A 25226-nucleotide genomic window follows, 5' to 3' on the forward strand; every position below is an offset into this window, starting at 1 on the left:
CAGTTTAGAGTCCAGGTTGAGTACGTGCATCCAGAAATCACCAGCTTTACCTTTTCCCACAAAATGCTTTCACAGATCAGCTCATCTTTCTCTCTGAATAAGTAAACACGTTATCTAATTTTTGCAGCTAATTTGGCTTGTTTACTGTTCCATATTATTTATTTTAATGAAAAGCAAAATTGTACATCGGTCAATGTCACAGCCAGCCTGTTTTCCTTCTCGTTCACGACCTCAACACAAACAGAACAGGGAGAACATTCATTCATAGCCTTTATTGGAAATTCTTTACATGTGAATCCTCCAAACCTGCCCAAACCCAACTTTAGAGACTATAAATATATATATAAAAAAGTGTAAAAGACTTTTGCAGTTCCTCCAAGAATAAAGAAAGCATTTACAGACAGTTCTCATTTTAAGAGGGGCAGTAACCTTTTGCTTGTTTGAAATGTTAAAACAATAACAGTGATTCTAATTGTTAATCATGTCAGCAACAGAGAATATGGCGAGGGGAAAACAATCAGTGGCCAAATCAAATCAGTAAAATCTTGCTAACAGCACTAGAAAAACCACAGAACAGCACAGACAGAAAAGGGCAAACCAACCACTGCTTTATCAGTATGCATATACAGTATATGAATATACACATGTACACACTCCTGGCAACTTTACTACAAACTACAGAAACTTCTGAACATTCAGATTTTTCATTTAGCGGGCGTTGTACCCAATTTCAAAATGAAATCTATTTTTCTGCAGCAGTGTCTCGATACCAGCACTATGAAACTCCCGTCTGTCAATGAACAGCAACAGCACAAGAGGTCAGGTGTTACAACAGCCCACTGAACTCAGCAGTGTCACTGTATTGCTCTGAAAATGCTGAGATGAGAAAATTCAAAGCGCAGAAGTAGAGCACCACCTGGTGACTGAACCAGGACATGGTGGGACACCTTCTGTTAACTCTGAGAATCTGATTCTCTCATGTTAGTCACTAATTTTACTTAAATGAACAACAGGGGAGTGTTTCTTACAAAATGTACAAGCGCTACAATTTCAAAAAGCAAATAATGCAAACATTTCACTGTAATGAGTAGGACAGCCCTGGTTAAACCTTGCAATTTACTGGATGTGATTAAGATCAACGCATTGTTTACATTACCGAATAAAAAGTGCAAAAGATATCAAATATTCAAAAATGCCCATTTTCTTAACAAATGTCACATTTGTTGTTTTAAATACTGTTTACAAATGTTTACGCACATAATTTCAATAAAGTATGGTCCTGCAGCTGCTGGCATAATAGGTGCACTTTACACAAGAGTGCAAACTCACAGCGCATTGAGGTACCGGTTCTTTTTAAAGTGGCAGGGCACTACAGAGGAGGAGGAAAGGCTGGTCAGCTCCACACGACAAGGAGGAGACTCCAAGTTGGGTCCCTGCATTTGAACAAAGATAATCTTGGTGGCAGGACACTGAGTTGTAATAATAATTTACAGGGACAGAAAAATGTAATGTTTTAAGAGAAGAAAGATTTTACAGGGGATTTCAGCTATGTGGACACCGTCTCTTTAACATGTACAGTGAAAACATGATTTATAACAGAGATGAGTGGGGAAAAACATTTTACAGGTAGATTTACTTATCCTGAAAAATCCCAAATAAGTGGTGGGTGGATAATGAACGAAGACAGACCTCAGATCACACTAATCGTGCTTGGGGGGCACAAATGTAAGAAAAGCAGCGCACAGTACGACATTTGGGTCAAATTACACTTGTTAGTGTGAGGTTGTCAATGGGACTGGAAATGAAAATCAAACCAGAGTTTTAAGAGCTATGAAAACCTCTCCATCATGTTAAGTGTCTCAATTTTCTAGATTGAAAAAACATCAATATTGAGCATGTTACAAATATAAATCAGTTTTCTTTTTTCAAAATATGAACATAAATTTATTAACACAAAAAAAAAGTCCTTCTGAGGTTTAAGTCCCGCTGGAGGAGATGGAGGGCTCTCGATCTTTTTTTTTTTTGTCTTTTTTTTTTTTCCTAAGAAGAGCGGGACAGAAATTTTTAAAGCAAAGACAAAAAACAAAGAGCACCCTGGACTTCATTAGCGTTTCTGTCTCTTGGAATGTCGCTGCTGGCTGGATCGGTCCTCGTCACAGCTCGCCCCAATGTTGCCCCGGCCCCCCCGCTGACGAGTTCTCCGTGTGTCCTGCTCACCATCACTATCCTGCTCCCTATAATCCTTCCTGCCTGAGGTGGCAGAAGTCCGCTTACTTCTTCTCCTGCCATCATCCTCCTGCTGCTCCTCGTCATCGTCGTCCTCTTCCTCCTCCACCTCCTCATCGTCTTCGTCCTCTTCTTCTTCCTCCTCCTCCTCACTCTCACTCTCATCATCCCTGCGTCTCCGTCCAGTTCTGGTTTTCTTCCTGTTCGATTTACCATTCTGCATCTTTTTCTTAGGTTCCTCATCATCCTCCTCCTCATCATCGTCGTCTTCCTCCTCGTCTTCCTCAGATGTCGCAGGGGCTTGGCTGATGCGCTTGCGTGATCGCCGTCGGATGTAGCTGAGGCCAGGCAGCAGTTTCTGGAGCAGCTCGGTGAAGGTCTGCTCTGTCTTGACCATGCAGGAGAGCACGGTGCTGCCCTGCTGGTTGTACTCCTCTGCGTTGGCAAAGACCAGCTTTATGTCTTCCAGGAAGTCCTGGGCGTGACGATATGAGCCCTGGCTGAACTTTCCCAGCATCGTCTGGAAATCCATGGGCTGGGAGATGATGTCCAGGTAATCCTCTGCCTCCTCTTGAGAAACAGGCTCCCTGAAACAGGAGCAGAGCATGAGAATGTGTCCATGTTGAATTAAACACAGACTGTCAATTCATTACGTCTGAAACACCTCCTCCTAAATTAACCAATTAATATTCAAACCTTTGATCTCCTTCACCAAGGACTTTCATACCTGGTTTACAGCTAATGTAAGCTACTCTACATGTTGTATTCTGGAGACGAAGGGATCCTGTTTGACATGTACTCAGTACACTGAACACTGTGTGCACATTCAAACCCAGATCACATTATTGCCTCACCTAAAAGGCCAGCTGTAACGGAATTTCATCAGTTTCTTGAGGATTTCCTCGCACTTCTCGAGCTCTAGCGCCTGCCTGCGCAGTCCTGTTTGCGAACTCTGCCGGACCTGCAGAAAACACATGCAAGCAAGAATTAGTTTGAAACTATAACGCACTATGTATTTAGGTTGTTTGTCACAAATTACTGTGGGTTTGTGAAATATAGTTCCTGCCCTACTTGAAGGGTATTTGAAGTGTCGTTTGTATGTGGATGTCCTGGTGGTTTTCTTACCAGTTCATCGATGTCTGCAGGGCTCGTGGGGACAGCCCTCGGTTTGCTGCTCTGACTGCTAGAAGATGACGACTTTTTGGATTTGCTTTTTGAACTTTTCTGCCGAGACAACGTCTGCTTATTTTTCTTCCTGGGTCTCACTGTAAAAACAAGATGTGTTCAGAATAGAAAAATGAACAGGCTCCAGTTCTGCTAATGCCATCTAAAATATCACCTTCACTAATTCTTTATTGTTAGTTATGCTGTTGACATTTTGACCAAATCGATCCCTGGCCACCATGGACTTCAGGAAAACTAAGCTGTCAGTGGACTCGCACATTCCCACGCTAGAAACGAGAAAAATAATCAGCTCTCAGTTGCTCTGCGATCCTCTGTTGAGCTATTCGCGTCGATGCACTGTTACACTGACATGCAGGTCTGAACTGACAGAGGGGATCATCCTGCCACATACTTTAAGTGAAGCCAGAGTGAGATGCAGCTTCAAAGCAGAAGTCCAGACCTGAGCTGTGCTAAATTACAATGTACAGACAACAGAGAAAGGGAATGAAATTCCCCGTCAGCATTCCTCTCATTCCCTCAGCACTAAGGACTACCATTTCCAAACTCATATCAGGTCTTAAAGTTAGTGACTCGTCTTTTTCTCCAATTTGTCTTCTTTTGCTGTATTTGCATGTAGTGGCTTAGGGTTTTAGTAGATAAAATGTCAATGATAACCAGGAAAGGCTGGAACATATGGTGATATTTATGACCTGTTTACTGATGTATGCAGGAATTTGTAATGGTAGAGAAATACATACTGACAGCTAAACCTGTTAAGTCCCTAATGACAAATTATCATTGGGCTGAGGCATTTCTGTGAAGCCTCGGTTTTGTTGTTTCACTGATACTCACAGCTGTGCCCCATAGCTTTGTAGTCATTTTCTTCCCCGTCCTCTTCATCTTCCTCAGAGTCGTCTTCGTCAGATTCCTCCGCATTCTCTTCTTCATCGGTGTCTTGGTTGTAGTTCCTGCAGTAGAGAGGAATATCAGTCAGAACACCTTAATAGATCTCATAAAGACAGAATATGGTCTGTAATTAGTCAGAGGGCAGATTTTACTGTTGACAATTTAACACTGTAATAACTAATATTCTAATTTACAGCTACAGGAATTACTTGCAGGGAGCGCTTTCTTTATAAACCAATAATAGCCACAAGTGTAATCTACTGGTGTTCCCAGGAAACTGATGCTGTATGTTATCAGGTGATAGTGGGCAGTGACTGGCACATTAGATGAAACGCAACTCAGTGTGTGACTAACACTCACCTGGACCGGGAGCCACGTCTGGCCACAGTGGGCTGGCAGGCCGGACACAACCACTCTCCAGCCGGGATGCGGTACAGGGCTGGCCGCAGGCAGAACAGGTGGAAGGCCTTGTTGCACTCATCACAAAGGATAAGTTTCTCATCATCTCCTGGAGGAGGTCAGAATAAATAATAAGTTTGAGCTAAGGAAGACATTTTGTTTTTAAATCAATTTTCTGCCTTTATCAAATAAATACATTTGGTATGCCCACATTTTGTTTCTCCCTGTTTGACCGTGTCTGCTCCTCAGTCCCTAAAAATGCGGACAAACTTTGCACATTTTCCACATATGTCTGTGTTGCTGTGGAAATGACCAAGTTTGTATTATCGCCTTATCACTACAGGTTCACCTGTGGGCCTGTGGAGCTGCTGGCTCTGTATGTAGACCTGCCTGACACTACTAGTCTGTTCTGCTCTGTGCCTGCTGCTGCCCTGTCTGGATCTGGGCCTAGACTCCATCAGCTTCAGCACAGATGGGCCTTGCCTGAGCACTAAACAGGGAGCAGAAGACTGAATGACCACGGACATGGACATGTTTGGACATGAATGCTACAGCAAAATGATCCAGCTATTCCATTATAAAAGAGACTCCTCAGTATTAAAGGAACACAAACGGACAACCAGATTTTTGTCAGCTGTGGGGTTATAGTTCTGTGAGGTGTCTGAGAAGGATGAAAACCAAACTTTCCTATGTAGCAAAAGGCACAGTGATTTCATCAGCTACAAATAGACTACAACCCACATTTTCTTCGAATTTCTGACCAAGACCAAACAGACAGTTTTTACCTTTCCTGCGACAGACTTTGCAGCGAGCGTTTTCAGCAGACATGTCCCACTTTATGCAAGCGTCCAACATTCCTAGCAGGACATGCATGCGAGAAAAGGTCTGAGCCTCTCGGATAGCCGTCTTCCACTTCTCTACCGCTGTTGCTACCTAAGAGGAAAAGTATTTCAACTGTATATGAAGAAAGAGCAATGGTGGTAGCTCTATGTAGAGCAGATGTGAATCTTGTTTTAGAAGCACATGTCAGCTCATTCTTACCCTGGCCTCCTCTGCCAGTCTCTTCTCCTCATCCACCTCTTCAGTTTTGCTGCTTTCTTCCCCTCCTTGCTTTTTCTTCTTTTTCTGCTTGGGTGCCATGAATCCCTGAAGGAACTTTTTGATTACACAGGCCTGAATGGTGATGATGCACTCGCCAAAGTCCTTCAAGCTCCCCATGTCTTTTAACTGCATGCAGAAGATGAAATGAACAGTTATGAATTACAAGTCTAAGTTTCATGTACACCCTGAAAACGATTAATGTATCACGTGCCAGTTATATACACATACATCTTGATTACTGCTCTAAAAAAGGTTGTACACCATTGATAAATATTTTATATGTCTCTCAAACTTCACGGTATGTAGAAATATGCTTTATATAAATGAGAAACAAATCACCTGATCTTCAATGTCTATGTTGTCATCCAGGTATCCGAGGCCTCCCTTCTGGAGTCGTGATGCTACCTCCTGGATGTCACTGCGAAGGTATTTGAGCAGCTCTGCGTAGCCATCACACATCCTGAGGCCCATTTTGCCCTTACGGGCCAGATGGATGGAGTGGAGAATGTCCTGGTACCTGAAACAGGGAAGGGACTGGTTTCAATTCAATTGCACATTTTTAATCTTAATGTCCAAATTCTGAAATGTGGTCTGTGGGGCAGCACCTCGTGTTTGTTGTTTTTAATAAGTTTTTGCTACGATATTGTCCAGCAATGCTTATGTGCTTTTTTAAGACGATGACAAACTAGGAATTAGCATCTTTATGGAGATGATAATTACTTTGCTAAGTTCATTTAAGCAATTATCTCACTTAATAAGCAGCCTCACCTGCTTTGTATCTTTGCCTTCAATTCACTCTCTCTAACACCCTGAGGATGAAGACTTTCCACCAGCTCCTCCAGGTCAGCAGGGTTGTCACATATAAACCTGTATTCAAAGGCAGGAAAACAATTAGAATATGGGGAATACTGTGTATTCAAAAGTTGCTGGAATCAAATAAATTAACAAATAGATAAGGGAGAAAAAAAAGAAAAGAAGCAAAGCTCTTACCAGAGGTTCTGTCCCTGTTTGGGAGCAGTAGTTTCTATACAGACATCTGCTGCTCCCTGCTGGGCACTCTCACTAATAGCACCATCTACACTGCCATCATCCTTTTCAGCTCCTAAAACAAACAAAAAAACAAAAAAAAACAAAAACATACTTTTAAAACTGAAAAGCTAGAAATTCATACTATACTGTGTGATATACACATTAGCACATATGTTCATTACATAAGCAAGACTCAGCATTTAATTGAACATATAACATTTTTAAATAACAATAACAAGTTTAAATATTGTACCTTGTGGATCATTCGTATTGGCCGACTCACCATCCTCTTCCACCTCGGGCTCGGCCGGTTTGTCCTCTGGAGGAGGTGTGAAGTTGTAGTCAATGCTTTCATTCACCCAGCCTTTCTCAATGTACAGACCAGGAACCACATCAGAGAACAGCCAGTATCTAGACAAAAAAAAAACAAACAAGAACAACACAAGAGTAACCACAGGTGTAATTGTGTTGATTCATTATTGTTTTCTACCTTTCTGTGCAGTACTAACCTGTTATGATTTCTGTCGGTTCCCAGCGGGGTCCTGCGCATCACAAGTCTGGCTTTAGTTATTCCATCCTGGAAGGCCCTCTCTGCAGCAGCCCTCTGTTTACGCATCCGTTCCTCTTCAGCCTCTTTCTCCATGCGCTCTATGGATCATAATGGCAACAAACAAGAGACAGGTATGCTGACTTAAATAGTTAATGATAATCTGTCTTTGCTCTTAATGGCACATATTACTGAATAATCCCAATGCCACAAAAACTACAAATACTTTAAGCTGCTCCATATCTTCCTGAGGTTTACCTTTGTTCTGTCTGTCCATCTCCTCCTTCTCCTTCTTGGCCTGCATGGCCATCAGTCGCCGGCTCTTTACTGAACTGATCATGTCCTCTGGCTCCGGCTCTGGCTCTACCTTAACATCTTTTTTGGTCTCCTTCTTTGCGCCCCCCTCTTTTTTCTTCTCACCTTTGAGCCCAGCAAAAAAGAGAGATCAATATATTGCTATCAACGTGTTTTTACATTTGACGGTCTTTAATAAAGGCCAACAAAAATTAAATCATTTTCCAAAATGTATTGACATTAAGCCAAGTTTTCAGATTTTGTGAGTATTATACAAGCTTTTAAGTACAGACAAATGAGTAGGAAAAGAATAAATAGTCAAATCTTTTGCTAGTAGTATTTGATACACTGATAAATTACAACTTCAGGTAGACCTATATGATGATCTGTGCCTACCTTTGCCCTCCATTTCCTTCCGCTTCTTTCTCTCAGCCTTCTTGCGGTCATTGACCTCTTTCAGCATTGCCAAGCGCTCCTTCCAGAGCTCAGCTGACCGTTGCTGCATTGCGTCGACATGGTCTTCCACTGAGTAGGTCATGAGGATGCGGTGGCACAGTGCCACCAGCAGGTTAACCTTCTCCTCAGGGCTAAGCTCGAACACCTCGACTGTCTCAAGTTTCTCCAGGAACTCACTGGTCACCACATCATCAAAGTTTCCCATGGGCCCTGAGTCCTCTGAGCCCTGGCCACTCTCCTCACTGTGAGCATCACATGGACGCAGACACAACCGTGCCAGTTCTGACGCCGAGTGCATGGTTAGGGGGATCTCAGATAAGGGCATATCAAGCTCACTGTAGCCTTCTGCCAGCTCATCCTGCAGCAGCGTCTGAAGCAGAACCACCAGCACACGGTTCAAGTAGAGAAAACCGGAACGCTCCCCGGCCAGCGCTTCCATCAGAGCCACTGCTGTGATGGGATACTGGTCCTCTGGCATCAGCAGCCCTGCATAGCAGTGAAGAAAATCTACAACCATGGCCACATTACCAAACAGGGTGTTGGGCAAGCCCTCAGGCATATCTACGAGCTTGAAGGTCGGCAGGAGCTTGCCACCTTTGATTTCCTGATCCTCGTATCTACGTGACTGTTCACGGCGGACCAGCATCTCCTTCTCGCGTCTCTCCTTGGCTTTTTCTCGCAGTTTCTCTTTGAGTTCCTCACGCCTCTTCTTCATCTCTTCCTGCCTTTCCTCTTCGCTCATGGCTGCCCAGCGTTTCTTTTGCTCCAGAAGTTCCCAACGTTTCTGCACCAGCTCCCTGAGCTCTTCCGGCAGGCGACTACGATCATCTGAGGACAAGGTTTTGGCAGCCTTGGAGATGAGGGAGGAGAGGGAGTTCTTTTTGTCCTCTTTACCCTTGTTCTCTTTATAGTAACGAAGAAGATGGAGAGCCATGGGGTGCAGTGGTTTCCCCAGTTTAGGTGTACCAATGCTAGAACTACGGGCTCTCTTCTTAGGGCTCCCAGCAGGGGTGCTCTTCGCCAAATGCAGCAGAGTCATCTGCTTCATCTTCGGTGTCTTAGCAGCAGTTTTAGTGTCCTTTTTAGAAGCTTTGAGCACATTGAGCTTCTTATCACCACTCTTTCCAGTTTTCTTTCCTTCTTTCTTCTCCCCAGACTTTTTACCTGATTTTGGAGTTGAAGGCATCAAACCTTTGCCTTCCCCTTTCTTTGGGGTTCCCGAGTTTTTCACCTTCAGTGGAGAACCATTCATTTTTATTTTCTGAAATACAGATAACATGAGTGCATTAAAAAAAGTTGACTTTTAAGAGACAGCACAAAACTGTCAAGTAATATCTTAAGAGGTGATAATGTGCATACAAGCCAGCTAACCTGCATGTGGCCCCAGATGGTGGGACTGAGGGGCATGCCTAAAGCATCTTTCTTCTTTTTCCTTTTCTTCTCTCCCTTCTCATTACCTGAATCTTCTCCCGGTGTGTCAGAGATCTTGAGTTTCTTGTTGGGTTTACCGTCTGGAGAGGTCAAACTCTTACGCTTTGTGGAGGGATTCTCTGCTAAAAACTTTAGACAGAAGAGTGTAAGCCAGTAACAAGCGACGTTACAAATGAAGTAATATGTGGGAATTTACCATGTAAATTACCTTGTGTGGATCAAGTAGGAAGTCATTGAACTTGCTGGGCAGGTTAAACTTCTTCACTAGCTCATCCTCAACCACCCAGGGAGCACTCTCACCCATGCCTAGCCTCAGAGCATAGTGTCTAATGAAATAACGCATAATCTCCTTGGTTGGAGGGCGCTCTGTTCTGAAAAGACTATCTGCTGGGACATCACTGATCACCTATAACAGAAGTCAATTCAACACAATCAGTGTCTGCATATATCTTAACACATTATGAGCCATGTATTTTAAGAAACCAGTTAACAAAACTACCAGTAGCAACTAATAAGTTATTAATTGTAGTGCAAAACAATTATCAATCAAACAGGGACAAACAGGAAAAGGACTTTTAGACACTATTCGTTGACTGATGATGACATGATACAAACCTTATCTTCATTTATGAGCTTCACGTCATACTTATGGGGTAGGAATTTGGGCATTGCCCATTTCTTCTTCTCTTCTTTCATGGCAGTCGGAAGTTTCCTTGGTGAACGTCGTGCTCTGTCACCTGATAGGAAAAAATATGTAAAGAAAAAATTAAACATCCAATGCAAGTAAAAGCCCATACAGAGAAACCTGCATTTTGATATTCTTCTCTTTATGTACTGAGTGGTACTCACTGAGGCTATCCCTCCTATTTTCCTCTGGTCTGGGAGGAGGCTCCTTCCTCTGGTTCTCCTGACTCGCATTTTCCTTGTCGCTGGATGGTGAGTCACAGGCACCTTCAAGCTTCTTCTCCCCTGTTTCACCCTCTGGGTTTTCTAGGGGATGAATCTTTACCACCTTCACTCGCAGACTTTTGTCCTTTCCCACCTAAAGAATCAAAACATTTCAGAGCAGTGTACAATACACCAACAATAAATTTTCAACTGAGTTTACAGCCACCCATACAAGGATGAGATTATCAATTTCAAAACAAGTGCTTTGGTAAATGGTTGGCATCAAGTTAAAGTATGTATCATTTTGTTAGTTAAAAATTCGTGTTTGAAAAAAGTTGAGTCGTGTTTTGTTAAATGTGGTAACAGCTAAAGAAGCATAGCACTGCTAATAACAGACATAACACACAAGGTTAGAGATTTAAGAAGTCAAACTGACCATGAAGTCACACTCTTCACCCACAGCATACTTGGTAAGGATTTCCACCCAGGCCATTTCAACCAGTTTGTCTAAAGACACTGTGTTGTGGTGGACCATCTCAAGGACTGGCTTTTCAAACCACTGGGGATACTCTTCCTGAAGCCTGCAGTGTAAGGTGAGTATAAGCAATAATTAGTACAAAACAAACAATGCAAGACACAAACACAAAGGTAGTTTGTGTCTTGCATCTCCATCATTTTGTGGTCCACTTTATTCTGTATAAACATTGTTTTAATGTTCTGGCAGAATTTCAAAACCAGCTTAACAAACAAGACTATTGCCATTTCAGTCATTAATTTAATTTATTCATAGGTAGGATGCACTATATTCTTAGCATGATTCCTTTCACATCATTTGGATTTCTGTGATGCATTCAGCCCATGGACTACAGCATTACATAACAAGACAACAAAGAGCTGAGACTGGCCAGTAGGGGGAGGAAAATGTCTTGGCTGATTAAAAAAAGAAAAAAAAGACAGAGCTTAAATACAGCTTGTAATCTTCAGTGCCCTGAGCTGTGGGTAGCTCAGCACTGCTTTGCCACGTCTTTGCTGTCACATCTCTTTGGCCTAGAAATGCAGTTTAGGTCACCTTTTGCCTGGCTGACAGCACAAAAGCATACAGTGTACATACACACCGGGTTGGTAGTAAGTGAATTGAAAGATCTCATCTGAACTACTTTATGATTTTTTTGTCTATGTTCTTCCCTTTTGCTGATCAGGATAAGGGAACTCTCACTATGCCATTGCAGATTCAGGAATGACTCAATCACACACCCTCTAAATAGAATGAGGGGAGGAGCAAAAGCTTCATCCAATCATAGCAAAGCAGCAAGCCTTGTGACCTTCACTAGGATAGTATGGCTCTTTTGTGACAGCACTGAGCTTCTATTAGAGAAGTTAATCTGCATTTTTTGGGCAAATCCATTTTCATAACCAGTAGTAGTTTATATTTGGGATGGGAACCAGGCTTTGTTGAAAATCTGAATACATGTATGCTTGGCACATAAGACGAGACTATAACCAGCAAAGAGTAAACTAACTGCTCTTATTTCTCAAGCTGGGTGGAAATCATGAACACACGCATGCAAACATGTAATACTAACAGTTCTGTGACTTCTTGTTCCTCCTCCCATGCCTCTTTGTGTGTTAGCTGGCTGCTTCCAGTGCTCTTGCATGTCCAGATGCGCTCATTATACCTCTGCAATCGTGCTTCATACTCTCTGCAAACCTTTTGTCAAGGAAATCACCATTCTCACATGTAAACAAAATTCCATTTTATCCATTTGCTTACTAAATACATGTAAGACATACATGGTTCATTGTTGACAAATGTGTGCCAGGTGTTTTGTCATTTAAAAGATGGGACCAAGAGGTAACCAGCATACAGACATGATTTCGTAACAAAACTTAACTCAGGGTTGTTACTCTCACAACAGAAAAGCTGAAAACGGGCCTGTGATTTAATGAAAAAAGACTGTTTTTTATAGAATAGTTTTAGAACAATTTTTCAAAACCAAAGATAACATTTCAGGTTTCCTATGGTTTCAAAAGCTGGAGAGAGGCCCATGTTTCACACAACTTTGAACATTGACAGCAGATTCCGATGTTAAATGCTGATACAAAATTAAGTGAATAAAATCGTAGTTTCACTACAGGTCTTTGTACAACGTGAAATAACTTCGTTTAAAAAAAAATCAGACTTCTTTTAGCACTACGTGACTTGTCAGAACTGGCATCATAATCCGGTTGACACTTTCCCTCTGACGTCTTATGTTTTCATATAAACACGACATAAAAAAGTGAAATGACTGCTTTTATTATCACACCGGAACCAGCATATCTATCAAAAAAGCTTAAATCAGTGAAGAGATGTTAGTCTACCGTTGACAAACTCAGAAAACACAAAAAGTACCGGCAGCGCAAGCTAAATCAGGCTAACTAAAGAGGCTAGCTGTGTTAGCAGACGACGGGCTATTGTATACTCAACATTAGCAGCGAGCTAGTTAGCTTTGCTAGCGTCGACTAACTGACAGCCGTCGGAGCAGACAGTGAAAATTAAAGCATTTGAACAGCTTCCTGCGCTTAAATGACAATATTCAGTCCAAAACGTATATTTTACTAGCTTCGATAAATATTCAGCTAGCTTAGCTACAACGAGTTGATTAGCTAGTAACCTTGTGTAAGCTGTGTACATGCGGGTAAACACTAAATGAAAGGAAAAATATGAGGTAACATTAAATTAGCTCCGTTTGCCAGGATTTACACCATGGTGTTTATAATCGTGTGGCTATAAACTGAGATAGGTAGACAGACGGGGTAAGGTTAGTACTGCATGCCGGCTGGCTCTGTTAGTCGAGACTGAACATCAGTGTCATGTTAAAGGATACTCTTTGTTCCTGAAGGCCTCCTTGGTGTGCTCGATTATGTAGACCTCTTCTCCCGGGCCTGGTGGCTCGGCTAGCGGCTTAGCCAGTGGGTAAGGTTTCCGGCCCAAAAGCGGTGCCATTTCAAATCCACAGATGGCACGGATGCCAATGATAAAATTATATCCTCTAGATACAAACTAGTACAATAGAAAACAATAATATATCCTTAGCATGTATCCAAGTGTCTCGAAATATCTGAGCACGTCTTACGTTACCGCCGGCAGGCCCGGCTCTCAACGTGTAGTAGCTAACTAGCTGGCTAGCTAGTAGGCTGGATCGCTATCTCGGTGCAAAACAATAACAGTGCGCTTCTTGCCGCCCGCCTCATCTCATCTTTCTTCTCTCCGCTTGTGTCGGCGTTATGCTGCTTTTACACAATGCCTCAGATGTCAAACAGGTTGCTGAACTTGTCTTTTTGGATAGTTGGTAAACTTTCAGCTCCTCCGGAAGAACATGAAAGGATGGAAACCACACCGAAATCAAACTCGCGGCAACAGCCAAAGCTCAGTTCGGCAGGAGGTCTGGCGCGCTGTACAATCCCAAGTCTTTGTAACTAGGCCTATGCTCGTTTAATCAGCTGGCTTCGCTGCATTTTCGTACTCGCTAAGCTTCTTGCTATCAGATACCACCGTTATCGAGTGTTAGGAAAACCTAACCTGGATCAACCAAGAGGTTAATTCCTTTTCGAAATGGCGGGAGTTTCTAGTCCACCGGCACAATTCCGCACACCCTCAGCGCCCCGTTTCCCCGGCAGCAAGAGGCGTCGGACGTACGTCCCGCCCTATCTCTGCGTTCATTGGCTCCCCCAGTGAAGCGCTCGCCTGAACCTGACCTCTGATTGGCTGATTTGACCTGTCTATTGTCAGCCCAGGACAACACTTCAAATAAACTACGCCCCATGTAAAATAAACTGAGTAGAGGTCAGCTGACCACAATAAAGGTTGTACGATTGATTGAATTCATTAAAATAATATAAAATATTTTGTATTATAATGTAGCCACTGAAAACGGATGCTGCATTCCTCCCTCTTTGAATATCATCATATTAATTTCTAAACCTATTGTCTGGGCTCCATTTTGAACTGGTCTGATTAAACAATAGGTTACCATATGGACCTGCCTTCATGATGTAGAATAGTGATTAAATAAGCACCAACCTCGCAACATCAATTCATTGAAATGGAAAGTAGCATTTATTATGGTTTACAAAATGCCTTCAGTTATAAACATCAGCAAATTATATAAATAAAAAAGGCATGTATTCTTGCATGTAAGCCAAAAGATCTTTTCCAGAAAGGGCATTATGTTCCATACATCTAAACACCAGTCTGCATAAAACTACACATTGGCCTGTACACTTCAAAAAATTAAGAAATAAGATAACAAAACATGCATAAGCCTAATTTTCCACGCATAAAGAGTAAATCAGAAATAGTTGCCAGAAAACTACATATTTATAGCATATATAGGATATAACAGCTGTAACTTGCAACACCAAAGTTTGGAAAATTGTCTCCATTCATTTCAGAAATCACTTAAAACAACAAGACTTTAAAGGCCCTTAAAAATGAACAAAGATTTTGCAATAAACACTTTTTGTCATTTGCAGAAATGTTATGAGCAATATTTGCGTACATATGCCAACAGAACTTCGGAATTATTTTGGAAGCTGATCTGACAGCAACTGAGGACAAGTATTTTGACAAAAAACAACTTTAAATAAGCTATCTCAGAACAGCATTTTCTCCTGTGCAAATCTTCTTTAAAGGAGGAGCTCCTGTTTCATCCAATTCCTCCTGTTGAATAAAAAAAGAACCTATTAATAGGTTTAAATGCATTTCAATATTACAGAGAGATTAATTAAATTCCTTATTAATCAAGGGAAATGTCTTGTTCTTGAAAACATTTTTATAAGTGAACCTGTGTGTCTGGAGTGCTTCGCCTGACAGTTCCTGATGAAAGAAGGTCCTCTTTGATGAGAGTGGGAGGCTCATCGGCCCCCTCCTGTCCTGAATGAACTGGTTCTGCATTACAAGAAAGATTTGACATTATGTTGTTATTAACCGGTATATACAGTAAAGCACAAAACAAAACTATTCAAAGAAGATAATGTTTGTAATTAATTACCATTACCATCATTGAAGTACAGAAAAAGAGGGTGCACACACAGTAAATCCCTCAATCCTTGTTTATTTGATTGGTCCATTAATAATTGCAGCTGTGGCCATAATTAACTCATTGTTCATCTCTAGGATTGATACCTCTGTATCCATAAATACAGTATCTATTTGCAGACTCACTGCAATAATGTGTGTAATTGAGTCATAAAAAATTACTGTGATAATGTGTAATGACTGAAAAAAGAACAGCCCACATACCATCAACAATCTCCTGGCCGAGCATTGGAGGCTGAGAGTCTTCAGTACGGAGGCTTGAGGTATGTGGAGGGCTGACCTGCTGCGAGCTGGAGGTGCTGCTACTGTTATCCAGTTTAGGCTGATAAACATCTGACAGAAAGCTCTGGTTGCTGTTTTCATCTGTACAGAGAGGTACAGGAGTTATACAGAACATCAGATGACACCACTTGCATCATTTTGTTTTTATTCCCATAATATTTTGTATCCTGGCTTTTTGACATATACACATCGTTGTGCCTATTATGCTTAGTGGTTATAGTAAAAGTAGCCACACAACTTACCAGTGAAATCCAGTAAAGAATTTGTGTTTTCCAAGACCACATCTTTCAGTCCTCTAACGTCTCCACCTGTGGATTTGGTGCGATAGATCTGATAACAGAAAGTGGAGAGTCACACAGGGGATTCAGACAAGTAAAAAATAAACAACAATATTGAATTTTCACATGATACAGGACCCCACCTGCTTTGTTTCTGTTACTGGCACCCATTTGAATATACGTAAAGATGTGTCTCCAACTGTGACCCATTTCTTCTCCCTGGGAATAAATGAATTAGACTACTTTTAGAAAAGAGCACAGTTCAGTTATAACACCATATTATCTGCTTTAATAGCACAAATCATGTAGCATGTACACAGTATTCAGGCTCATGTCTTCCATGTACACAGTGGATTTGAAAGCTAATCAAACATATGAGTATTGTTAACATTACACAGGCATGTAAGAAACGAGAATAGTTGCCAGGGTGTTTATTTTTGCCCCTAACAAGGACCAACAAGACAGTCGTCCACAACCGAGCGCGCTTCATGTGAGACTGTAGCCATATTGACTGCTCTCGGCGGAAAAAGTCGGCTAGCCCCGCCTCGCCTGTCAATCCTGAGCAATGATTGGTCAGCAGCCCCGTCAATCATCTAACTTTTCCGACTGAAGTTTGTTGAGCGACGCAGCAGATTTCACGCTACGGTCTTCTACTACATTATCCTCCATATTGTCCCCCAGAGGGAACTACATACCATTTCCGCACTTTCTCGATGGCCGCCAGGACCTTTTTAATGTCATCTTTAGCCCGACTTCGGGTCTCAGCTCGGCCTGATCGTCCCGACATCTTGATGCTGTTATGATTCATCTACAGATGCATCTGAAAACTTCAAGCCCAAGCTCTAGTCCTCCGTTGCAGTGAATCTCGCGAGACTTCACAATCCTTTTTTTTTCTTTTTGATTTTTTGCTTCACCCTTAATAATACGTTGACGCATTATATATATATATATATATAATATATATACACGGTCAGGTGCGTTGTATAGGTATGCATACCTGCATACCTATACATACCTATACCCATATGGGTGGGAAATTAATGCAAATTTTTGAATCTGAACTTTTACGTTTCTCCCTCTCTACAAAATAATCATCTTTCACCCACACCTGATTTATCTTGAGATTTTCATGAGGGCCTGATCCCTCAGGTTGAGAACCACTGCATTACCTATCTGCATGTAAAGCAATAGGCTAGCTCCACCCCCAACCAACTACAATGGTAAAATAGTGTCAGTGTATTTGTTTAACTGTAATCATAAACTGGATTTAAAGATATATCAGGGTTATAAAAACAGATTGAAGTTTATGACTGTGTTTCGTTTTTTTATTGTGCGTTACTACAGTGAAAACCTTCAATTAGTTCTCGTGCTTTTCAGTGCTAAACTTTTAACTAAAATTTTATGTTGTACTGACAGTTTGATTAGATGTATAGTAGTTTTGATTTCTGGAGGCCATGTTTGACCAGCAGAGGGTAGCCATGAGCCATGCAGTGCGAAAAGCTTCCTCCTGTGCCTAGTGACCAAAGAGCGCAGCCTATTGCGATACTGATTTATTAGTGTGATAGCAGTAATTACTAGTGTGATAGCAATAATCCCGTCAGCTCACTTCACTGCCCACTCTACCGAAACTGATCCAGGTGGAGTGTGTAGTTGACAAAACCCTTGTGTGTGGTGTAATAAAGGGAACAAAGACGTTGCATGATATGACTGATTTGCCATGGAAATCAATACTTTATAATCAATACTTTATAACATATGTACTATTGATCAGACCTGGACAAGTGATGCTGGTAGTGATCAGGTTGACAAGAAGGGGTCCTCGTTCCTACATTCCTGCAATCTGACTGCATGGATTTTTCTGAAGCTCCCAATTACAATAAATGATATTAAATTGATTTAAACTTTAAACGACAATATTTACCTAATTTTTGAAATTATGTTCTTCATGAGAGACTGAGCATTATTTTGGCTGCATTGCCCCATTGACCAGTGCAGCTCAAGTGGCAGTAACACTCCTGTATTTCACATTGGTTGATAAGAGGATAGTGAGACTGGTATAGTTTTTGGAGAAGGCTGTAAAATCAGAATCAGAGCATTGCTGTTGGTGTGGGCGGGCTCTGCTGCAGCTTCAGCCAGTGGCTGACATCGCTGAGAGGAGTGGGAGGGAAGCTGCCAGGGAAAATATCCAAATCACAGCAACACATACCAGCATCCTGCAGACCAGTGTCTTCATATTCATGGCATCTTGGTGTTCTTCCGAGGTCAATGCATAAAGGTTTTCCACAGAGAGCGTGCGTTTTGTGCAGCAATGCATCGTAGTAGTTTATAGACAAACAGTGTGAGTTGTGTAAATTGTTTGTAGATCAAATGCACTAGAACCAAAAAGGAAACGGGCAAAGCATCACGTCCTCTGCAAATTAATTTGGGAGTTAATATAAACCAGGCCTATGTAGGACTATAGAAGTGATGCTGGCGGTGTGAGCTCTGAGGTCTTGAAAACGCGCAGTCAGGTCCGTCAATAAATGTATCATTTAAGCCTACATAACGCAGCACATAGCTCGCTTTATTTTGAAAGCGGAAGTCGCCCCTTCCTCTAAGCCCAGCTGCCTGCACACTGGTGCCGTTCAGGCTGCTGCTGTCAGGAACTGGGCTGTTGCACAGAAAGGCCAAATGATCCAGTGAAGGGGGCGACGAGTCCAGCACAGCATGGACTGCTGCCCGCCATAGTTAGTGCAGCTTCTGTTCTTATGTTTTTTACAGCCTGGCCTGGTTATCGGCTGAAACTTTGCTTTTTCTTTCGCTGCTGTGTGTGTTTCTGTCACAGACGACAATGGACCGAGTGAAAAGCTCCATGCAGCAAGTACCCAACGCTATTCCCAAAGTGATCCGACGGACCGGAGGTGCCAACAGCCTGGAGCTGGAGAGGGAAACATTCGAGAGAGGGCAGGTACTAAGACAGAGGGTCACATTGATGAAATAACATTAGTTTAATAAAAGCGTGGGATGAAGGTCCTGGCTGAGAGCCGCTTTGTAACGTGGGAGGATAATAGGCAACACAGGCTGTTCCCTGTCAGCTCCTAAATGAAACAGTGCATTGTGAGATTTTGACTGAAGTGAAGGTGGACACCCAGGATCCATACAAATGACAAACAACCACATATTTGAATGTTTTTATGTATTTATTATTTTTTGGTAAATCTTGGTTGGTACTCCAATCACACCGTGTATTTACTTGATTTAGACTATGGGTTGTTTTATGTTATACTTTCCCTAATTTTTGTCTGTGATCAGCAGATACCACGTACAACAAAAGAGCTGTTGAAATGTAGGTCAATGGCCTTTTGAATTCAGATAACTGTGCTGTTTAGCCTATCTGCAGGACAAGCCAGAGATGAGGGAGGGTGAAGTGCTGTATGACAGACTGCCAGAGTCTCTCTGGGCCTGTAGACTGAGCGGAATCAGTGCTGCTGCAGCTGCTAATGATGATGATGATGGTTTGATTAGATCTGATAATTGAGTCCTGCATTATTTTAAGGAAAAGCAGACAAGGACTGTGTAGGTTTTGTTTGCTTAGTTTTGATGCTGCGTAGCTTCATCTGACTTTGTAGAAAGTGCTCTCCCAGTGATCATATGTATGTAGGCTGCTGTTACGCTGTGAAACCCTCTGCTTCCTGCCTGGTGGTCTTCCCTCCCCTCTCCCCACACCAGGCACAGAGGAGGGAAGGGGGGAGAAAGTAGGTCAGATGAATCAAGGCAGCTCAACTGTCATGGTAGTCCTGCAAAGTGCGTCTCCCATTTACAGCAACTGATGCACTGGACAGTAAGGTTAAATGTACACGTCGGTTATTTGGTGATTGTGCGTCCAGAGTGTTGCGTACAGTTTGCGCTCCTGTCACTCTGGGACAGTAGCAGCATGGATTAGACGCTCTGTGTGGGCGTGCTTTATGTATCCTGAACCAAGTCTGGTCACTAGGTCACTGTCAGGCTCCTGAGAACACACCCTCTGGAAATGTGTCAAGGCAAAATGGCCTCCAACGTCATAACATAATACATGCACATATTTTCTTCCCATGCCTTGTCATGGCATGGAGTCCAGATATCATGTGTTGTGGCATTTAGAGTAAAAAGGAATGTGTTTGAATGCAGTGTTTTGGCACTTTTATGCATCTACCTTGTTAAAGTCGTCGATTATCTCAGATCATGTAAACAAAGCTTTGTGGATGATCACCTCCCTGCTGTCATTAAGGAGGGTGAAAATATTCATGCAAGACAGAACAAACCCAAGTTTGATTTGCTATTAGTTATCAGTGTTCCAACATGACTAGACTCCAACATGACACATCAAACTGTTTTCGTTTTTCATATCTTTTTCAGTAATGGTGCCAGTTTTTCCTGTGTAAAGCAGTTCCTCAGGGGTTTATGAAGTTCTTAAGTCATTAATGGGGGTTTGTTACCTTTGTTGACATGCCACATGGGTCTTTTTCTTTTTTTTTCTTTTTTTGGTTGGTTTTTAACTGAGGAGCCAGAGCTGTGGCAGGCAGCGCAGGAATCAATGAATGTGCTGTCTGCTTTACAGGAGATCAGTGAGAGATAATCTGATCTGATCTGTTGTGCTCTAAAGCTGCCTAAATATGCTGGGTGCCTGGCTTTCACCTCTTCTACAGAAAACTGTCTGTCTTTTCCCATCATAAACACGCTATAGATTATCTTATATGTCATCCCACATACATTCAGCATGAAACCTTATTTCTGTATTCCACTGTTTCATTCATATGAATATGAGGACTGTGCACTGCAGACCGCAGGGTTTCCTGCCTTGTCTTTAAAGCCATAGTTGTGGAAAACGTTGATTCTGAGAAGTGCTGGCCTATCTCTCTCTTTTGAGTTGGGTAAACAACAGGGTGTGTTCAAAATCCTCTCTGTCATAGTATCAGCACTAGGTTATAAAAAGAATGAGCCAGGGCAGCCAGATCGCACACAGCGCCTGCTTTTAATGACATGTTTAGTCTCATAATAGCAGCTGGCTCTTTAATTTAGTGTTTAGAGGGGAATTTAATCTATAGTGTGTTTGTCTCAAACATCATTGCACGGTTTGGTGTTTTCGTTGTGTTTACAACAGCAGCAAGAAAGCCAACAAGTAAATAACAAGTTAGTACTCAACATTACATATTTTGTAATCTTAAGACTCCAAAATGTCAGAGGTGCCCATTCTCTCCTGGATTACAAAACAGTCTCCGAGCTGTTAGAGGCCAGAAGAGGTTTTTCATTTGAAAGCTGATGTATATAGTAATCTGTGGAGCGATATGAACCATAATTAGTGTTTCTGGAAACCTTCTGGGGCTTTGAGTGACACCGCATAGTGTGTTACATAATTAAGGCCTTAAAATTAGACTGCCTGCCAGCCTACACCTCCATTCCTCGTTTTTTTGTCCACAATGAGGTCACTCATGTTTTGTATCTGTATTTTGAGTGCATGTCAGTGTCTCTGCATAAAGCAGTCTGTAACAGCCCTATTTATTTAAACCAACTGTCAATATTGTGGTTGGATTGGTCAAGTTTGGTTCTTCTGCCACCTGGGGAAGATGGATCATTAATTTTTACTTAGTTCAGTTTGTCCATCACCCACCCCCATCATTTTCAACTTTTTATCCATTATTTCTGGCTGTTTTTCTGTTTATCCATTACATTAATGGATAACGTTAATGCTGCCAACAATTTCAAAGGTTTGTCCTTCACTTGTAGCTCCTTCAACTGTTATTCTTTGTTCTTAGCTATTTCAATTATTTAATCACAGTTTTCTTTATTGATTTCTATTACTTTCAGCAATGAAATCAAGCTACTCTTAATTTTTCCACATACTGACCACTTCAGACATAGTCCCCGGGTATATGTGCCCCTGTTTGTGAATTAGTGTTGTACAGTATGTGTGACATGCACTGAAGGACACCCCTTGTCCTCCTGCACCCTGTTTTAGTGCTGTGGAATTTAAAGGAGGAGTGTGGCCATGGCCCTCGGGCACCAGCAGCACTTAGCAGGGCATTTTTCAATCACCCTGCCTTTCTTTCTTCTTTGTCCTTGGTCTTTCTCTTTGCCTTGTTGTTTTCTCCTCCTTGCTCATTGTCTTGAGTCTGCTTTGGCTTTTTTTACATCCTACAATTCAAAACTCCGGGAAATTATGGAGGGATTTATCCGCATACATCTGCACACACAGACCAGCATGCAAGCATGAAAGCGAGACTATTAAAAGCACTGAGGCAGCAGAAACAGCAGGCGGTGGTTTGTGGCCTCATTGCACCGACTGGCTGTAGAATAATAAAGCTGGACATGAATGACAGGTCAGTAAGTGGAACAAAGTGCACCGATGAGTTCCTGGTGGCAATAACAATGGCTCTGATTTACAGATTGTTTCGGAGTCCTCTACTGTGTTTTACAGCACAGTAAAGCGGAAGGGGAGAGAGACAGAGACGGAGTGTTGCTTTTTGTTTCTCATGCAGAGGTCAAAAGTCAAACTGAAACCTACATCATCGGTGTTAGCATGTGGTATGCTAATGAGCCTGTTTCAGCAGGAAGAGCCTCATGCCTCTTTTAAAATAATCATCCACATACAATACAGTCCTCAGCTGTTACATTCTACACATATTTTGTTATACCAATTATATTAGTAGTCAATAAAGTTAGACACAATAATCAAACTGATAATCACTTCATTAAACTGCTTCTGATCTACAGTGTAAAAGACAATAGTAGTTTATTTTGTTAGTTTCTGATTACTTCCTTAAAATGATTAATTGCTAAGACACACTTGCAAAACAATTAACATGACATAGTCACATCAACTTAACAAAAAATGTATAACCAACAGGTCTGAGTTATACACCCACATACTAAATACACCAATTCAGAATGAAAGTGAAAGCTTATTCATAGCTATAATAAGCACAAATGGGACAAACAGTAGCTCACCTTTTATAATATTGTAGTCTGATATATGTCAGAGCCTAAACTTTCTCTGCAAGCCTGGGCCAGATGATAGTACCCTCTGTCACCTCTCACACAGTTATGTACACACCCTAAACTCCAAGCTTAGAACAACATGCTATATGTGGTGGGAGACAGTAATTTTAGTACATGTTGTAACTTCGGACTCAGTCTTGAGGCAGAGGAAGACACATCTAGGTTAGACTTTAACCTCCATGTTTCACCCTGTTTGCTCAACACAGGCCATGTTTAGACCTTGCAACTCAACGGAAATGATTCAAAAGACTTTGTTGGTTTTTACTGAAAATACCTTTTTTGCAGTTATACCTAATACCAAAATGTAGTTTATGATATCAGTGGTCAGTAATCCTGCACTTAAAAGTCTGTGAATTTAGGATTAGAGTCATATTTTTGTTTTATAACAGATCTCTGAGCTATTGATAGACTTAAAGTTGTGTAATACTTGAGGCTTGAAGATACTCAGTGAAATGAAAACATTGTGTAGAGGAGGTCATACTAGACACAACAACCTGCTCATATTATATTGCACTTTGCTCTTTGTAGAGGATTAGAAGAATCACAGTGTTCATTTTCACCTCTTTGTGTATTTTGACAAAACAACAATTGTATACTTCTTGTTTAAAACAAGAACTCAGAAATGTCCTTTATTCCAGGTGGATAAACTTTATGAAGAGTGGCTGAATCACAAAGCTGACAGAGACGGAGTGTTGTATGTGAAATGCTCTGTTAGGCTGCCCTTGGCAAAGGGCCCATGCCGTACCAGGAAGTGAAGAGACTTGTTAGAAAAGAGCTGGCATTGTCTGGAGACAGACTGTTTATGTTGAGCAGCCTAGAGGTATAATGTGCAGTCCCAGTGGTATAATGAGAAGAATATTGATTATTGTGGCTGGCCTGGCCTCAGTTGGTCAGCTGTTGTCCTTTCAGTATATAGAAATGCCTTTTTAAAACTGTGGCCCAGATTTAAAAAATTGGATCATGTGGGTTTATTGTTTCAGATAAGATGTACATGACAACAGCAGCATTACTACCCTGAGATACACCAATTTACATAAGAAACATATGAAGATATTTGGGCATTTTACAGTTGATTCACACAGACACAATCTTTACTGGCATAAAGCTTCTGGGGAGTCCCTTTTCATAGATGATGGATAAGATTATTGTATTCATTGGTATTAATCTGTTTTAATGGATTTGTGAAATAAAGTTTGTGAAAGTTTGTTATAGCAGTGTCAGTCAACCCCTGATCTGTACTGTTCATGTTCTCCTCCACACCAACCTTCATGCAGTATCTTTTTTTTAAAAATAGGCCTGGAATATGTATATTGACGTCAGTCTTCTGTGTATCTTGTAGATGAAGGCATCCACTGTTTCTTTCATGCTAGAGAAAGCATTGATGATGTGGGTGATGATTACAAACTTTCCACCCCTTCAAGGGTTTTGAGGAGGTGGGAGAAAAATGTGAGGCACCTCTTTGTCTGTGGCTGTGTCCACATTCACTGCCTGTTTCAACTAAATAAGTCAAGGAATAATTAAGTGTCATCATAGATTGTAATGACACTGGAAAACAAAAATGCCAGGACATGTAAACAACAGTGGCTGGTGTATTTATTCATTACACTAATTAATATAAAAAAATGTATATATTTAAGTAACATTGTAGACATTAAGTACATTTCTTTCTAATTAAATGTGTTGTGATCAGTTTTAAACTTAAATATAACAGTGACAAATTGGGCCTATTTATTTGTTTAAGGGTTCAAGGGCATTTTATTGTGGTGTCAACCATGTATAGTGAATACAGTGCGTAATGAAGCGAAACAACATGGTGCAACATAAAACAACTGAACCCATAGACCTGTCTGCCAGAAAACACTTTACTGTGAACCAACATGTAAGATTTTATCCAACACTAACCAAAACAATTATTTACACGTGCTTCCCCTTACGTGTAATGTCAGAATGTCTTCTGAGAAAATGTTTAATCTTAAAACTTTTAAACTTTAAATCTTGTCCTTTCTATGCAGCAGGTTAATGCCAAACATTAGCACAATTGTATTGCCTTGAATGGAAATGACTGTAGCTGAGAGTCTCAGAGAAACCAGATGGGGGCATCAGTTACCTAGAATTGCTCTTGTGGAAGAAG

The 25226-nt window shown here is 41.4% G+C and overlaps 3 protein-coding genes across 5 annotated transcripts in view; 1 reads left to right on the plus strand and 2 right to left on the minus strand.

Annotated features, from left to right (window-relative positions):
- Positions 1 to 253: 253 nt before the first annotated feature.
- baz1b (bromodomain adjacent to zinc finger domain, 1B) lies at positions 254 to 13427 on the minus strand. Of its 2 annotated transcripts, none has more exons than XM_026327420.1 (21): positions 13309 to 13427; positions 12025 to 12141; positions 10878 to 11022; positions 10403 to 10595; positions 10169 to 10290; positions 9762 to 9959; positions 9494 to 9682; positions 8063 to 9383; positions 7631 to 7792; positions 7335 to 7473; positions 7109 to 7236; positions 6787 to 6898; positions 6565 to 6663; positions 6136 to 6313; positions 5737 to 5922; positions 5481 to 5628; positions 4657 to 4804; positions 4243 to 4358; positions 3352 to 3491; positions 3081 to 3187; positions 254 to 2813 (listed from the first exon to the last, which is right to left on the minus strand). In XM_026327420.1, the coding sequence occupies exons 1-21, from the start codon at positions 13425 to 13427 to the stop codon at positions 2105 to 2107; spliced, it is 4776 nt and encodes a 1591-aa protein (XP_026183205.1). In that variant the 3' UTR covers positions 254 to 2104. The 2 variants fall into 2 exon arrangements, with proteins under 2 accessions (XP_026183205.1, XP_026183196.1); XM_026327411.1 differs by having other exon boundaries at positions 7079 to 7236.
- Positions 13428 to 14517: 1090 nt separating this feature from the next.
- bcl7bb (BAF chromatin remodeling complex subunit BCL7B b) lies at positions 14518 to 16926 on the minus strand. The gene is made up of 6 exons (XM_026292523.1): positions 16777 to 16926; positions 16225 to 16300; positions 16046 to 16133; positions 15726 to 15884; positions 15268 to 15371; positions 14518 to 15143 (listed from the first exon to the last, which is right to left on the minus strand). Exons 1-6 carry the CDS (start codon positions 16887 to 16889, stop codon positions 15072 to 15074), a joined length of 612 nt encoding a protein of 203 aa, XP_026148308.1. The 5' UTR covers positions 16890 to 16926; the 3' UTR covers positions 14518 to 15071.
- Positions 16927 to 18674: 1748 nt separating this feature from the next.
- The window catches only part of hip1 (huntingtin interacting protein 1), a 40955-nt gene continuing 34403 nt past the window's right edge, over positions 18675 to 25226 (plus strand). For both annotated transcript variants that reach the window (XM_026319840.1, XM_026319849.1), the window contains exons 1-2: positions 18675 to 18807; positions 18906 to 19028. In XM_026319840.1, the coding sequence (XP_026175625.1) occupies positions 18912 to 19028 (117 nt within the window). In that variant the 5' untranslated portion in view covers positions 18675 to 18807; positions 18906 to 18911. The remainder of the gene's footprint in view (positions 18808 to 18905; positions 19029 to 25226) is intronic.

This window comes from Mastacembelus armatus, chromosome 13, assembly GCF_900324485.2.
Source record: "Mastacembelus armatus chromosome 13, fMasArm1.2, whole genome shotgun sequence".
Lineage (NCBI taxonomy): Eukaryota > Metazoa > Chordata > Actinopteri > Synbranchiformes > Mastacembelidae > Mastacembelus > Mastacembelus armatus.

Excerpts from the sequence above, each read along its gene's own strand:
- baz1b (XM_026327411.1), bottom strand. The coding sequence starts at position 13,427 with ATGGCACCGCTTTTGGGCCGGAAACCTTACCCACTGGCTAAGCCGCTA. Across the intron at positions 6,899-7,078 it reads CAATACGAATGATCCACAAG|GAGCTGAAAAGGATGATGGC; the intron begins GTACAATATTTA and ends TGTTTGTTTTAG. Across the intron at positions 4,359-4,656 it reads AGACGTGGCTCCCGGTCCAG|GAACTACAACCAAGACACCG; the intron begins GTGAGTGTTAGT and ends TCTCTACTGCAG.
- bcl7bb (XM_026292523.1), bottom strand. The coding sequence starts at position 16,889 with ATGAATCATAACAGCATCAAGATGTCGGGACGATCAGGCCGAGCTGAG. Across the intron at positions 16,134-16,224 it reads CAGTAACAGAAACAAAGCAG|ATCTATCGCACCAAATCCAC; the intron begins GTGGGGTCCTGT and ends TTCTGTTATCAG. Across the intron at positions 15,885-16,045 it reads TTCTTTACTGGATTTCACTG|ATGAAAACAGCAACCAGAGC; the intron begins GTAAGTTGTGTG and ends CTCTCTGTACAG.